At 51.0% G+C, this 16,140-nt stretch overlaps 1 protein-coding gene across 1 annotated transcript; it reads right to left on the bottom strand.

Annotated features, from left to right (window-relative positions):
• Nucleotides 1–285: 285 nt before the first annotated feature.
• On the bottom strand, nt 286–14,771 carry OAS2 (2'-5'-oligoadenylate synthetase 2). Its single transcript, XM_054594362.1, has 11 exons — nt 14,546–14,771; nt 12,493–12,766; nt 9,751–9,929; nt 8,097–8,332; nt 7,463–7,604; nt 7,184–7,357; nt 5,450–5,738; nt 3,646–3,833; nt 2,442–2,680; nt 1,423–1,579; nt 286–381 (listed from the first exon to the last, which is right to left on the bottom strand). The coding sequence occupies exons 1-11, from the start codon at nt 14,735–14,737 to the stop codon at nt 292–294; spliced, it is 2,160 nt and encodes a 719-aa protein (XP_054450337.1). The 5' UTR covers nt 14,738–14,771; the 3' UTR covers nt 286–291.
• Nucleotides 14,772–16,140: the final 1,369 nt, after the last annotated feature.

The following is a 16,140-nucleotide window of genomic DNA, read 5'->3' as shown; positions in this document are numbered from 1 at the left end:
CTTCACTTTCAGAATATGGAGAGAATCCTCTTCTGAAAGTTGAAGGAAAAGGAAGGAGCTGATTGACAAACTGTGGATGAGAGCAAATATTTTTAATGAGGCTCCCGCGGAGTGAGCGTCGAGCAAGGCGCGGCTTGGCCAGACTCTAGGAGAAGGGTGCGGCAGTGGCGGCATGCAGAGGGGCAGCGGAAGCAAGGGCGGGGGGAGTGGGTCTGGGATACACCTCCACGCAGCCAGCGGGTTCTGCAAAAGCAGCGGCCAGGTGACCTCCAGAAGGTTCTTCTAGCATTTTCAGTCTCGGATCCCACGACTCGCGGATGAGAATATTTCACTGACATTAGGGTGTGTATTGGCCCCACAGCTTTCTGGCGTCTGTTCCGTCTAGAAAGGTGTGAGAATAATACATGTCCTAAGCAGTTGAAACCATTGGTTAAAACAGGAGAAAAAAAAAGAAGGAAGTGTGTCTCAGAGGGTTAACGACCACCAGGGATAATTTGGGGGTACTCGTTGACAGCGTAGACCTTGGTAACTAAAGCTAACCCTGGAGTGGGGTGGGGGCTCCTTTCAGAGCAGGCGGTTTTGCCCCCCATAGGACATGAGGCAATGTCTTGAGACTCGTAATGGTCACAGCTGGGTGGACTGAGTGGGCGAAGACTCGGGATGCTGCTCAACATCCTCTCATGCACAGCTCAGGCCCCTGCAACCGAGAATCAGCTGGCCTCCTGGCTCAAGATGCCAGGGGCGCCGAGGCTGAGAAGCCCTGCTTTGAAAGCTCCTTGAGAAAGAGCCTGGTGGGAGAACCAAGTGTACCTGGTGGCAAGCGTCTTGGTAGGAGGGGCACTTTGGACAGGTTGAAACACACTCTTGGTTGCTGACCCTCCCCACGTTGGAGCCACTGTTAAGTTAGCAGGCAGCCCCGTGACAGTCCTGGGCCATGAAATACAGGCGAATGTGCTGGATGAGGCTTCTGATGAGATGCCCTTGGGTAGGTATCTTTCCCTTTCTGTTCTTCCTGCCTAGACTGTGAACCCGTCACCTGGAGGCCCAGAGGAAATGTCTGGAGACATTGTCACATGGGAGGGGGACTTCTACGGACATGTAGTGGGTAGAGGCCAGGGATGCTGCTCAGTATCGCGTATCGGCCAAGATGGCCCCCAGCACAAAGAAACCTCCGGCCCTCAGTGCTCACGGTTCGGCGGCGGATTAACTGTTTGTGAAGCACGATGGGGCGGTCGGAAGAGGCCTGGATTGCCTGCCTGAAGATTTCCTATAATGGGGGGGGACCCAATTGCTTAAACTCCTGAGTTGCGCATCTGTCCTTTGTAGCTGAGTAAATTCCAGTTGCGACAACAGGAGAAGCTTTTTGATCTGAGCCTGTCACAGGGAAATCTCCAGATGACACTTCCTTTCGGTTATTCTTACGGGCACGTTCCACGGTGGTATGGCAGCTCCAGTTCCATCTCTGAAGCACATAGAGAAGGACAGCCATTCGGTGGCTTCTTGTGCTAGAAAATGCCAGCACCAACGCTGCCCTCCACCCACGTCGCCAGTAGGATCGGCTGGGTCCAAGATCACAGGCCTGCAGGAGGGTTGGAAGGCATGAGAGGGGTGCCGCTTAGAACCGGGGGTCTCGGGGGGTGGGGCCGTTCTCCTCTCGTCAATAAAACAACGCTTCCTTATCTCTTAGATGTCAGGAATTCAAAGGTACCAATTCTGTGCGAAGTCATTTCCTAGACTTAAATTATTTTTGTCAAAAATATTTTGAAAGCTGCTTAATTATTACAGACAGGAAGGCATTCTACAAACATCTTTCGCATGCCAGGCCAGCTGGACTGTGATGTATAATTGAACCAAATATAACATTGCTAAGTCGACTACACCCATGGGAGGCAACCCAGGGCACCTTGTCCTCTCTGTCTTCTCCTCTCCACCTTCTCAGTACTCCTTTCTTTTCTCCCTTTCCTTTTCTTTTGCTTCCACTGTTTTTGTCCCTTGCTGGTGGCTCTGAGCAGATAGCTAAGATTCCTTTTAATTCATGAAGGATAAAGGTTTTACGGGGCGCGGGTCTGAAAAGGTAGACAAAACCTGACTTAATAAAAAGCCTGTAGGATAAATCAGACTCTGAGTGACATCGTTACTTCTCAGGGACACGCTTGCAATGCCTCTTGGTCCTGCTGATGAACCCACGCTTTTCCTTCTGACCTAGAGAGATGAAGGCCATGCAGGGGCCTGGAGCCTGGGTCCTTGCTTCTCTGTTCCTTCTGGGGGACATTTTCTCCTGCCTCCTGAGACTTTGGGCAGTCTTGCTGGCTAGCGCGCCCCGCTTCACCGCCCGCTTCACAGGAGGATGAGGAGTCATGACCCCACAGGAGGTCCACACCGCTGAGATGGTGTTGGAAGGACTCAGGTTAAGAAAAGGAGGGGGGTGGGGTCCAGGGCACCTGGTTCTCTGGATCTGGGTCAGCAGGAATCTCTTCATGGTCTTATCCTCAAAGTCGTAATTGACCGTCCAGAAGATACAGAGCTGCTGATACCGGGTGACCAACTCCAGGACCGTCCGGAAACCTTCAGCGGTGTCAAAATCCTCCACTCCACTGCCGTGCTCCCAGGCGTGGACGGTGAGCAGCTCCAGGGCGTACTTGGGGGGCAGAGACCCCTTTTTCTTCAGTTTCCTTTCACACTGAAGGGAGAGGGGGACCAACAGAGGACACTGGTCAAGGCAGGGGGCGGCGCACACTGGGCATTAAGGACTCTTGGAGCCCCAGCAGGCCCCTGAGTCCCGCGTGGGTGGGACTGGGAGGTCTGAGCAGCGCAGGGTGGCAGGTGTTCACTTAGCCTCCCGTGGGCTGCAGGTGCAGCGTCCTTGGCTGTGCTCCGGCCCCTGATGACTTCCTAGAGCCACACTCCGGCTCCCACTTACTCACAACCCACTGCGTGCCAGTTACGGGGCCAGGCATGTCACCCCCGCTGTTCCCAATCTCCCCAGCGCCCTACGAGGCAGGCGTTGTGGTTGCCATTTTGGGTGAAGCCCCGAGGCTCGGGGGAGTGAAGCCACCTGAGCCGCGCAGCCCGCGGAGCGGGGCGTGGAACGGCTTCTCTAGGGTTCTGCGGTGGGGACCACGGAGCTCAGGCTTCACCTCAGGCTGCAGGGAGCTGGACTCAGAAAGGAGACACCCCAGGCAAGAGCTGACGTCGTGCTGGGTGTTTGTGGTCGTGAAAACCACCCTGCACGCGAGAGGCGATGGGAGTGGCGGCGGGCTAAGCAGTCCCCAGGGACACGCAGCCTCCCTTGCCGCCTGCAGCCGCAGCCCGCCTTCCAGGACGGGAGCGCCCGTGTCTCTCGGTTATGGGCGCCACTGAGCCCCGGGAGAGCCAGGCTGGTGACTTGTGGACAAGCAAAGCCCAGTGTCACCGGCCCTCCGCAGGCCGCATAACTTAGATTCCTGCAGGACTGCTTGGGCGCCGGAGCCAGGGCAAAAATAAACGTCAGGTGGCAGCTTCAACGGTAGGAGGCGCTCTACACCCGACACAGCTCAGAGGGGTTAGGGATGGGCATCCTCCATGAAGATCCTCAGGATCCAGAAGAGGACAGTTGCCCTGTGACCGTCCAGCCCCCGGTGCTGGCTTTACCAGACCAGTATGTACCTGTTTGTACCAGTGCTTTATCAGGCGAATTAAATCCTTCAGTTTCGTGGGCCGAGATATAACGAAGTTACGCTGCAGCTCCGTAAAACAGGTAGAAAATTCTCCCCCCGTGAAGTTGGAGCTTTTATACAGGGAGATGAGCTCAGTGTAGACGCTGGGGCTGGGTCTAAAGCCAGCTCGCACTTGACCTAGCAAGGGGGAGAGAGATTTACCTCATGCCTCCATGTGTACAGAAAGTAACAGCTTTTAAAATGTTTTTGACACATGTAGTTTAATTTTGAGAAATTCCATTGCATTCTATCAGTGTGTGTCTGAGATGCTGGGAGCATCTCAGGGTGATGAGATATTTAAACAAAGGACGTGGCCTGTATGAGTACCAATGGTATTATTAAAATATTATCTGGTTTGGTAGTGTCCAGTGTGGTAGCTGTCAGCCCACAGGGGGGCTATTTGCATTCAAATTAATAAAGGAAAATCAAATTAAAAATTTAATTTCTCAGTGGCACTAGCCACATCTCAAGCTCTCAATAGATATACAGCAGAGATAGAGAATATTCCTATATTGCAGAGAGATCTTTTGGACGATGTTGAAACAGGAGTTAGCTAAGTATGGCCCCCAGGTTAAATCTGGCCAACTGCTTGTTGTAAATAAAGTTTTATTAAAATTGCCATCCTGTGTGTCAATGCGTTATCTATGGCCGCTGTCTAGCTACAAATGGTAGAGCTGTGTAGTTGTGACAGGTACTGTATGGTCCTTAAAGCTGAAAAGATTTGCTCTTGCTTAAAAAAAAAATGTTAGCCAACCCCCAATCTTACTGTTAATTTTTCTCTGAGAGACACTAAGAACCCTTCAGCGGGAAGGCTCTAGGTCTTTGTGATTTGGGTTTGGGAAACGCCTGAAATAGCCTTGGTTTCTTTCAATACCCCTTTATGTTTCTGTCACCCATGAACTGAATTTGTAAGGGGCTTGTCTGCCTGAGATTGAAGCTGAGCACCCAGGTTTCTTGTCTCTGCTTCAGAATTCCTCCCACAGCCTGTTCTTTCATTTCTTTCACTAATACTTGAAGCGTTTCACCGATCCATGTGTGAGGAGCTCCTGTGTAGCCCAGTCTTTGATAGATATTTTGAATGACACCATGTGAGAGTAAGACGTGAGTCCTGGACGTCCTGGGGTACTTAAGTGAGGAATGAAAACGTATACAGGCGTTAAGGCCTGGAAGGCTCTCCCTCACCCGTGGGGGACACGCTCTAAGATACCACCCATACTATGCGTTTTCCTACACGTACAGACCTTTATGCCCCTCTCTGGCATATCTGAACTGTCAGCCTCACTACTCTTGCGCTTTGGGGACACTATGGAGTAAAATAAGGGTGGCGTGAACACACGCACTGTGACACCATGGCAGTCAGTCTGAGGACCCGGGTGGCTCCTAAGCCACCAATGGGTGGGGAGTGTAGACAGTGCGGAGACACTGGACAAGGGGAGGAGTCAGTCTAGGCTGGACGGAGCGAGATGTCACCACGCTATTCAGAAGGGCATGCAATGGGAAACATATGCACTGCTTATTTCTGGAATTTTCCATTTCATATTCTCCGGCCATGGCTGATCGCAGGTAACTGCAGCCGTGGACAGCGCAGCCGTGGATTAAGGCTGGAGCCTGCTGTGCTGCCGCTATTATGAACGCCACCTGCTGGGGGCCCTGGACCCACGGCCCCCTGTTAAGTCCCGTGGCTTTTCCTCCGCCCCCTCTCACCGTCATCCCTATCCTCCCCGCCCCGGAAGCTAAGGTATGGGGAGTCTCACCTAGCGCGTCATATGCCGGCAGCACGTCAAAGTCAACACTGTCGCTGAGGTCTTTGGATTTGAGAGAGAAGCTCAGCACCCTGGGGTTGTCCCGTTTCGAAATCTCGAACTTCACTTTAAACTTCTGGTCTCCTCGCCCCTGAAGGGCTTCGAGCTGTTTGCGGATTTCCCCGATGAAGTGGCTTCTCTTGGTTTTCTGGGAGACGTAGCTTTCAAGTGAGTCAATGAACAGGACGATGTCCGCGTCGGAGCCCGTCTTGAGAGCGGTGCCTTTGCTGGTCGAGCCTCCCTAGTGAGCAAAGGCGAGCTGAGGCGGCGTCCCCTACACCGCGAGCCCCTCACCCCCAGGGGCCCCCGCCAGTTGGAGTAAGTAACCAGGTTGCCCTCCCCGCCCCGGGTAGATTCTGAGTTGGGGTCCCGTGAGGGCTGAGTCCAAAGCAGACTTTTTCATTTTTCACATGAATAGAATAAGAGGCTTCCAGAGGTGGTTATTCTCACACCCTTTGAGGCGCTTATTTATACAAGAACAACTGACAGATATACACGACCTTCTCAAGTCAGCTTCCTAAAGACGTCTCCTAATGCGATTTCACTTTGAATTCTTTTTGCATTAAAAAAATTTTTTTATTGTAGTTCATTACAGTTATCCCCATTTCCCCCATTACTCTCCCCTGTCACCTGTGACCTGAGAGAAATCCACCGACATGCAGTCCTTACGTTGAAAGTCCTCATCTGTTCCCTCATTCACCCGTTTTTCTCCTGCAGTCTGGGCATCACTGGGTGAGTTTTCACAATTTAGGGGCACAGGCTGGCAAACTTAAAACGGGCTTCTCCTCTTTCTTCCCCCTTCCTGCCTCCTCCCCTGCCCTCCTCCTGGGCCTTCCCCTATCCCTTCAACAACTCGTGAAACATGTAAAAACGGTTCTTGGCTCGCTGGTCCTGCTCCGGCAACCCCTACGTGAGCAGCCGGCCGGCTGTCTTTTCAGGAGCTCTGTCTGTGGGCACAACTCCTCGGGTGACGGGTAGGAAATGCCTGGCTATGCAGGTTAGGGACGAGAGGACGGTGTTCTGTTTCCTGTCTACAGATCCCCAATTAATCCCTCTTCCAACCCAATTCATTCATGCAGACAGAGGGAAGGGCATCAACGCCCGGCCTTTGGGCCATGGACAAGAATGATCCGATCCACTGAATCTCTAGCTCAGTGGAGGGAGGGATCGGTCTCCAGTGACTGAAACAATAGGGAGGCCACTCGTTGGTTCCATATACACTGAGCTTGGCATCTGCAGTGGTTTGCACAGAGGCTCCCCAAAACTACATTCGGTGGGAAAGCGTGAACGTGATCTTATTTGGAAAAAGGGTCTTTGTAGATTTAGTGAAATTAGAGTTCTGTGCGCCCTAAATCCAATGACAGAGTAGAGAAAGGGAGAAAACAGAGGGAGAAGGTGCTGGGAAGACGGAGGCCGAGATCTGAGCGATGCAGCTACAAGCCAGAGACCGCCAAGGATGCCCGCAGCCCAAGGATGCTTACAGAATCAAAAGTGCGTTGCTGATGATGTACGCAGTCCACCACGACCACGCTGGCCCCGAAAATCAGTATCCTAGTAGCCGACCTCACCAGCTTCCCTTCCTCGTCCTTTGCCCTTAAGCCTCTGCTGCGGCCGAGCATTTCAGAGCTCTAGAAACCATTTGGCACCCTGCTAAGCAACACCCTTGGAGGGAAAGGCCAGGCTCACCTTGACAGACTTCTGAACCTTTGTAGTTGAGCGCTGAAAGCATTCTTCCCTGAGGAACCTGCAGATGATGTCAACAGCGCTACTCATCTGGTCTAGGAAAGTCTGGTTGGGCTGCAGAAAGAACTTGATGAATGCATCCAGACGATGGCCCGGCGTCTCGTGAAGCGGCGTTGGCTGCGGAAGGTGAAGGAGCGCCACCGTGAGTAAGGCTGCAGTCTGGGTTCAGGGGGCCCCCACCCCCAAAGCACGACACGAGCTGTATTTGGAAAGCCCTCTCACCAGAACGTTCCAAGGTGGTCCAGGTAAGTCTCTCAGGCTGGGAGAAGACAACCAGAATTGAGCTTCTTCTTTTAGCAGCAGCCAGCATGTTTTATCTTGGCTCACGTTATTGGTCGGGTTAGTTGGATCCAAGATTACTGGCCTGTAAATTCCATTAAATTACCAAAAAAAAAAGGTCAATTGGGCTGCTTGTGGGAGGGGAAATGAGTTCTGGGGAAGAGGCCTGGGCTGGGCTTCTGGTCGCCTGGATTTTAACTCCTGTAGTTTCTCTCCATTGCTGAGGCACTTTATCTAGCTGGTCCTGTGCCTTCTGCTTAACAGAGACGTTCAATTAATAATGTAATAAGAGGGTCTCTTCCTGCTGACCTTTCTTCTCTTTTTAGCCTCTTCTAGAAAGGGAAGTACCTCTCAAGTGTTTATTTTGGGCATTAAACATGATGATGACTTGGAACATGAAAAGCATTGGTCAAGTTTCCCTCTGACAGGCCTCGTTTCGCCCTCCTCCCCAGTGCTGCTGGCATTCTTGGGGTGTCCCCTGGGCTGGGGAGGACAGCGCCAAGCTCTCCTTCTGACAGGGAACAGCCTGGCATGCAGAGCAAAGAGGTAAAGAGAGAGGACCATGGACGCCTGGTACCTTGGGGATCGGATCTGGTTCAGCATGATGTTCCGGGTGGTCACGTCCTCAAAGTCGTAGTTGACTGTCCAATAGACACATAGCTCCTCGTGCCGCATGATTAGCCCCAAGACAGTTCTGATGCCTTCAACTAGATCAAAGTCTTCTGCCCCACATCCCTGTTCCCAGGCATAGACGGTAAGCAGCTCCAGGGCGTACAGGGGCAGTTTGGGCATGTCCTTCATCTTTTTCTGGCACTGTGGGAGGGGGAAGGGGCAGCGCTAATTTGGGGACCCAGCTCTTCCCACATGAGGGGTCTGAAATCAAGACACCAGGTGTCTATAAGAAGCCCCTGTTCCCAACCAAGGACTAAAATGACACCATGCTTAAAACTTGACAGACTGACAGTATCACGTGATGACAAGGATGTGGAGCTCCTGAAAGGGTTACCCATTACTGATGGAAGTGTCATTTGGGAAAACTACAGATGCTGCCCAACGACAGTGCAGTTGCCGCCCAATAAACCCACTGTCAGTTGAACGTATCACAAGTAACAATGCATCTAATACAATTGACTTACTGAATGTGAGAGCTTAGCCCAGTCTTCCTTACACGTGCTCACACCTCTTACAGTTGGGCAATGATCTTGAGTTTCATCTCAAGAGTCATTGCCTTCCTTTCCTTTTCCTCAGAAGTAGGAGATAGGTGGGTGTTTTGTGGACAGGATGGGGTGTGAAAACACAGAATACGGTATCCAAAGACGACTGACCACACAGCACACTGAAGAGTATCGGTTGTTCACCCCTGTGGCCCCAAGGCATGCTGGGAACTGAGGCTGCTGCCACCGTCCACCAGCACAAGAGGACATGAGTTGCATATTCTCAGACCAAGAAAAGGTCAAAATTCAAAATACAGTTTCTTTGGAATGCCTATCACTTTCCCACCATCATAGTAAAGAATCTTAATTTGAACCACCATAAGCCAGGGCTTGTCTATATTTGGCAGCGTTTCCTAAAGTTAAGTATGTACATAACTCTCATTTGGCACACATGTGTGCACACACATGTACTTGCCATGTGTACACACACATGTTTTCATCACATACACCTTATAACCCAGCAATTCTACTCCTACATCTACCCAAGAGGAAGGAGCGCTTCAATTCACAAAAACACACGTGGGGGATGTCCACAGTCACCTAATTTATAACAGCCCCGGCCTGGAAATGACCTGAATGGCCCTCAGCAGCGGGATGGATCACTGGGTGGTATGGGTGTATGATGGGATAGCATAAAACACTGAAAAATGGCAACCACATGCACCAACATGGAGCAATCTCTCAGACATGATGTTGAACAGAAGATGGCAGACACAAAGAACATACAGTATGTTTCCATTTCTATCTGGTGAAAGACAAGCTAAATGAATCTGGGGTGACAGCTTTTGGGAGGGTGGGCCGTTTGGGGGACTCTTAGCCAGGAGTGGGCTTCAGACAGGTGCCTAGGGTGTGGGAAACGTGCCCTATTTTGATCTGGGTGGGGTGTGTGCGCGCGTGTGTGTGCGTGTGTGTGTGTGTGCATGCATTGGACTGCGTACGTAAGATTGTTGTACTGAACCAGATTGTAAGTCATCTTGATCCAAAGGAAAAGGGTGATAGTGAGAGATTTGAACTTACCTGTAGATACCAGTCTATTACCAAGAGGATCAAGTCCTTCAGCTTCCTGGGACGGTCGTTAAAAAAATTCTGCTGGAGTTTTGTGAAGCAGATTGAGAACTCGCCCGGGCTGGCTTCTGTCTTATCCAGGGTTCTTTTGAGCTCTCGGTAGGTCCAGGGGCTGGGCTTCTCACTTACGCCTGGCATGAAAGAGAAAAAGGACTTCCCTCACAAAGGTGATTACCGACCATTGTGGTCAGGTGTGGATGGATGGCAACCTGCTTCCTCTGTGAGCGGCCAGGTTTGCACAGACAGAGGTGTGGCTTGCCTTGCTCAATAATAAAATACAGTCGAAAAGACTGTCATGCAAGTGCTATGAAGCTGGCTTAAGACAAGATCTACAGAACGAAATGGAGGAGGAGGAATACAATTATCAGTGAGAAAGGAGGAGTTTCCGATGAGTAGGGAAGAGACAGTTTCTTCAAAAGACGGCATCGGCCTACCCCTGGAAGAAAAGAAAGCAAAGGGAAAGGAGGCAAGGGGGAGGTGCAGAGCTAACTGCCTTGAACCATGTGTGTGGATTCTTTCCCCTCTTGGTGGTGGTGGAAAGACCTCATGTTCATAACATACTTCTCTTGATACTTTCTTTAAAGGTACTTTCATTAAGAATCTTTTCATAAGATATTTAACCGGGAGCTAGGTGGCTGAGGTGCTCAGGCCTTGGCTCTTCAGTGGATTTAACTGTGTGACCTTGGGCAAGTCACTTAACCTCTCTGTCCTTCAGTTTCCAGATCGTGTAAAATGGGAATACAACCGACCTCACAGGGTCGTTGTGGGGGACTGCTTAGATACAATGTCTGTAAAGCATTGTATTAGTTCTTGGAGAAGGTGCTATATTAATACAAAATCATATCTACTAAGGTTGATTTATTTGTGGAAAAAAAACGCAATGAGAAGATGGCAAAAGTTCACAGAATTTAATCCAAAGGTTCCCATTCTCGCTAGCTGAGCTCCACTGTTTATAAATGTATTTAGATAAACAGCCAGGGGATGGGAGCCAATGTGTTCTTTTCATTCACTCCAATATTTCCTGATGTCCTACTATTAGCCAGGCATGGCTCTGGGCACTTGGCACACAGGAGGTTGAGGAAAAGAATATTCTATCTTGCTTAATAATGGTAATTGCACTGCAACATTTTGGGGGTGTTCTATCTCTTGCACACCTAAGTCCTTTATGGACAGTGACATAGACAAGCCTCACCAATAACTTACAGATGAGGAAACTGAAACACCAAGAAGTCAAATAAGTTGAAGAGTCTTGTTTTGGGTCAAAGACCCCAGGGAGAGAGCTGTCGTAGCACACAGCAGGGGAGAGAGATGCAGAGTTGAAGCGAGTCTGCTTGGATCGGTGAGGAGAGTAAGCCAGATTAGTTAGGCTCATATTTACCAAAGAAAGTAATGGAAGAATTCCCCAGCAGGCTGCTTTTCTCAGAAGGTGACTATTGTTTCCTTCTAGAAAGGGATCTTTGTTTGGAGCGTGCAGCTCTACTACCACCTGGTGGTAGCTTCTGGGTACCACATGGGAGGAAGAGGCTATTTCTCATCCTCACACCATCCTTGCATGATGGGGCCAACCCAGTGATGCTCTGGCCTGGTTTCCAGCACTGTGCTCTCAACAGGAGGGGAGAGCATCATATTTTCTAAGAATCCTGAGTCATACTTTGTCTCTTCAGCTTGACTCTAGCCCTTGTTTGAGGCAGGCCCATACTCTCAACACTTACCGTGCTGAAGGGCCTGCATAATTACAGATCTTACAGTTGGCAAAAGTGGGTAAGTAGTGGGACCAGGTTAAGAACTCAGGGCTGCCCACCTTCCATACTGGTGCATCTTCCTTTGAAACTGGTCACCTGTCAGTGAATGTGAGCCATCAAGGTGTGTATATGCATGTGCGTGTGTGCACATGTGTGTGCACCCTAAAGGCACCTTAGCCTGGGGCTTAGGAGGCCTGGGATTTTATTCTAGTTCTGTCAGTAACTGACTGTGTGGTCCTGGGAACATTCCTTTTCTTAAGTTTCCCCCTTTGCTTAATGAGGGGCTGAATTTGAGCTCCGGCATTTAAGTTTGTGATTACATATGTGTTTATATACCTGTGCCTGATCCTAAGCTTTAATTATGTTGAGTCTTTTTCATCCATCCCTCCATCCAGTTTAATGATCCACTCATTCAATCATTTGTCTGCCCAACTATCATCCATCCATCCATCCATCCATCCATCCATCCAACCAGTCACCCATGGAAGGTCCTTGCCTAGACGTTGACCTGGTCAGAAGGCAGATTCCCAAAACCTGCTCCAGCGGCAGTTTTCCCAAGTGTTTGCCCCATTATCTTTCCCTAACCAACACTTACTCTAGTCTACATTCTCAGATGAGCAGCAGCATCATAGAGCTGGTTTGAAATTCCAAGTCTTGGGCCTTACACTTGGCCTCCTGAACCAGAACCTGCATTTTCAAAAGGTTCCCAGGTGCTTTGTGTGCATGTCACAATTTGAGAAGCTCTGCCCGAGAGTCTAGAACATTTTTTCCCAGGTCGTTGAGGAGGTGGGGGAGAAGTCCTAGAGAAGAAACCTCCTCCTCTCTTGAAGATCTATGGTCCCCTACTTCACAAACCACCAATGCTCTCTATCTGCCACCCCTTTCTTTGACTTTGCTCTCTCAACACCCCCCCCCCAAACCTGTACTCCGCCATGCACCCAGGAGGGCTCACCCACAGCATCGAAGGCAGGCAGCACAGCAAAAATGATGGTCTGCGATTCTGAGGACAGCTGGATGCTGAGCCCACTGTTGGACTGCTCGATCTCCATCTGGGCTCTTACCAACCCTTTAAGCTGTGAGGCTTTCAGCCACCTGTAGATTTTGTTGAGGATTTCATGTTTGCTTTTCTTCGTCTGATCCTGGAATTGTCCAAGGTCACTCGTGAAGATGATAAGGGTACCGTAGGATTTTCCCCTTAAGACTGTTTTTCGGCCATAGAGGCCACCCTGCCAGCAACAGAGAAGCAGGTGTAAGACTCTGGACACTTTGGGGGGGTCATGGGGCTCCCCAGCAGGCAACAGTGGGGTCCTGGGGCTCCCCAGCAGGCAGCAGTACCTTTTTTTAAAAAAAGATTTTATTAATTATTTTTAGAGAGAGTGGAAAGGAGGGAAAAAGAGGATAGAAACATCAATGTGTGGTTGCCAGGTCGTGGGGACCTGGCCTGCAACCCAGGCATGTGCCCTGACTGGGAATCGAACTGGTGATGCTTTGGTTCTCAGGCCGACGCTCACTCCACTGAGCCACACCAGCCAGGGCAGCCGTAGTATTTCTTAATTTGAGCAAAAGCCCAAAACGTCACCATAGTCTTAAAGTTGAGTGGCAGGCTTCCATTTGCAATACTTTCTGACTAGGCCCCCCTGGAGGAAGCTCAACTGACTGCCACCATTCGAAGGGACAGATGTGGTGTGTCCACCCAGTGGAATACTCTGCAGCCACGAAAGGATACACAAACCCTGCCCACGACAACAGACCCTCCATCAGCAGAGTGGGCCAAAGAAGCCACACACTAAAGCCACACAGTGCATGGATTCTTTTCTACAGGGTGACCCCTGGTCTGGCTGACTCAGCATTAGCCCTCCAGCAAACCCCTCGGTCCCAGGCAGACTGGGGTGGTTGCCCACCTTTCGTGTATACGAAGTTTAAAAACTGACGAAACTAATCTCTGCTGTCAGAAGTCAGGGGAGCGGCTGCCTGGGGTTGGGGTAGCAGCAGGGGAGGGAGGCCAGGGGCTCCGCTGAGCTGGGGATGTTGTGCTTCTTGATTTGGGTGTAGGTTGCACACGTGTGCTGTTTGTGCCAATCCAAACAGACTGCACACTTAGCTCTGCGCACTTTTCTTTTGGTATGTTTTATTTTAATTAGAAAAAAAAAGTCAGGTCGAGAGGCAGGACGGTACCGCGGTTAGGAGTGCGGGCTCCTGCTTGGGCCTGGCCCCAGCTCTGAGGCCGGGTACTGAGGGACTTCCCTGTGCTTCAGTTTCCTCACCCGGGCCAAAGGAGGAGGCACCAAGTGTCCATGTGTCTTTACTGCTGGGGCTACTGGGCGTGTGCAAGGGCAGAGGGGTGAGTCTCCAGGGCTGCGGAGCGTGGGGGTGGGGGAGAAGGATCTCGAACCCCCCCCCTCCCCCAGGACCCTGGCACCTTCCCAGAGCCCTTTTTCCCCAAAGGCCCAGACTCTTCAGCCTCAGCCCTGGTGGTTTTGCCCATAACACCATCTGTTTCTAACTGGTTAGAGTCCCCAAGCCCCTCTTGCTGGAAAACCAGAGAGCAACTTTAGGGTAGTTTTACTGAAGTCCTTTAGCCTCGGTTTACTGCTCTGGAAATGGGGGAGAGTAGAAACAATGACAGTGAGTAATCACAGTTAATTTACTGAGCTCTAGCTAGGTACCAGGCCCTGAACTGAGAGCATGATATGCTTAAGCCTCATAACTCTTCCAGATGGGTGGTATTCTGCTCCCATTTTACAGATTCAGAGACAGAAGCACAGAGAGGTTACGCAACCTACCCCGGGTCACACAGCAGTAGGGGCAGAGCCGGCTCCTGAGCCTGTGCTCCTAAACGTGACACCGTGTCTCATCCTCTTACTCGAGGGTGGGGGGAGCACACGAGGACATAGAGTGCCCCCAGGGCCTGGCACACAGTAGGTGCTCAGCACCAAGTCACTCTGCCTTTCAGTGACCAGGGAATATCCTGGCTCCCAGAAGGCCTGACCCCAGCCCCGACTCACTTTGGCCACACTTGTCACCGTGGGGAGCTCCTCAGTTTCCTGCAGGGCAGCACAGATGGTGTCCACGTCCAAGTCGATCTGTTTCTGACAGTCTTCAGAGGGTCTCAGGTAGTCCTGGATGTAGTCGCCCAGTCTCTGAGCGGGCACTGAGATCACGGATGTTGGGTTGACACTGGACAGCCAGTTTCCCATCGTTCCTGCTGGCTGCCGAGGTGACAGTGGACGGCAGAGCAGCAAGCAGAGGAGAAAGAGCAGCTCAGCTGGGAGAGTCTGGAAGCCGAAACTTACAAAAGCCAGGAAACTGAAACTCACCGGCAAGCCCCAGCAGCTTCTCTTTTCCTCACTCCAGCCTTCCCGTTGAGGCCCGCCCCTCTCTGGCCCGCCCCTCTCTGGCCCAACCCTCTCTGGCCCAACCCTCTCTGGCCCACCCCTCAGATCCGGTTACTGGCCTTTCAGCTGTTCCCGAGGATTCCTCATGGTGAAACTGGCTTACAAGGGCTTGGCACTCGCTAGACCCACGCCCTGGGGCACATCACCTGCCTCTTTTGTGCCTCGGTTTCCCCCTCTGTAAAATGGGGATAACTGTGGTACCTCTCTGATCGGGTGAATGCGAGAATAAAGTAATACCCGCCAAGTACTTAGAACAGGGCCTGGAAGATGGTCTCCGCACTGTAGGTCCTCTTTTGAGACTCTTTCCTTCTTCCTGTTCCCAGGGACTTGAGAACTCAGACTCAGTAAGAGCGGAGAGGAGGAGACCCAGAGCGGTGACTGACTTGCTCGGGGATGCATGGCAACACGAGGGCTGAGCTGGACGCAGGTCTCAGAGCGGTCAGCGGGCGGGAGCTTCCACGTGCCCAGTTACTTTCTCAGCATGCACGGACACCTGCAGGGCCTCATCAGGCATGTGCCCCACCCTGCGAGGCCAGTGGACAGCCTCAGAAGCACACAGGCCAGAGAGGAGACACATGAGCAGCTCCTGTGCCCGGAGCTACAAAAAGGAAACTCCAAAGCAGACATGCCCAGGTGTGGGGAGAACAGAGTCCTTCCCTGCCATGATGCTTAATTTTGTATGACAGCTTGGCTGGGCCATGGTACTCAGGTATTTGGTCAAACGTTATTCTTGATCTTTCTGTGAAGGTTTTTTTTTTTTTTTTTTTTTTAAGATGAGATTAACATTTGGACTGGTCAACCACCATAATAGCATGAGCCAATAAAGCTCTAGGTCTAGGTCTACACATCCTATTGGTTCTGTTTTTGGGGGGCGTGTATGTGTAGAAAATTGACTACTACACCTGTCCAATAAGCGCCCTTCCCTTTCCTTACCTGACTTTTGCTGTAAGATCCAGAGGTCGGCTGCGCAGGAGTCAGAAGGCCCCCCTTTTTAGGTGAATACAGGGAGACCCAGAGAGGTAGAAACACTTGCCCAATGTCACACAGCTAATAAAATGTCTGGCTAGGTTCTAACACAACACCATCTGATTCCAAAGTCCATGCTTTATTTATTGCTATTTTTTAAAGACTTGATTCTTCAGTAATTGGAAATACTCAGAAAATTTACACGATGAATACAAAGAACTCCCTTGTATCCTCACCCA

This window comes from Pteronotus mesoamericanus, unplaced genomic scaffold (genome assembly GCF_021234165.1).
Source record: "Pteronotus mesoamericanus isolate MK-2021 breed Mesoamerican mustached bat unplaced genomic scaffold, CSHL_Meso_final scaffold_507, whole genome shotgun sequence".
Lineage (NCBI taxonomy): Eukaryota > Metazoa > Chordata > Mammalia > Chiroptera > Mormoopidae > Pteronotus > Pteronotus mesoamericanus.
The sequence above is the reverse complement of the archived record's forward strand: the minus strand, read 5'-3'. Positions and strand labels throughout refer to the sequence as shown.

What these genes read in the sequence shown, in the direction of transcription:
- OAS2 (XM_054594362.1), bottom strand. Translation starts at nt 14,737, where the DNA reads ATGGGAAACTGGCTGTCCAGTGTCAACCCAACATCCGTGATCTCAGTG. An exon ending in GCCGGCATATGACGCGCTAG is followed by an intron (nt 3,834 to 5,449) that starts GTGAGACTCCCC and finishes CCCCCTTGCTAG; the next exon opens with GTCAAGTGCGAGCTGGCTTT. An exon ending in ACCCAGATCCAGAGAACCAG is followed by an intron (nt 1,580 to 2,441) that starts GTGCCCTGGACC and finishes ACCCTCCTGCAG; the next exon opens with GCCTGTGATCTTGGACCCAG.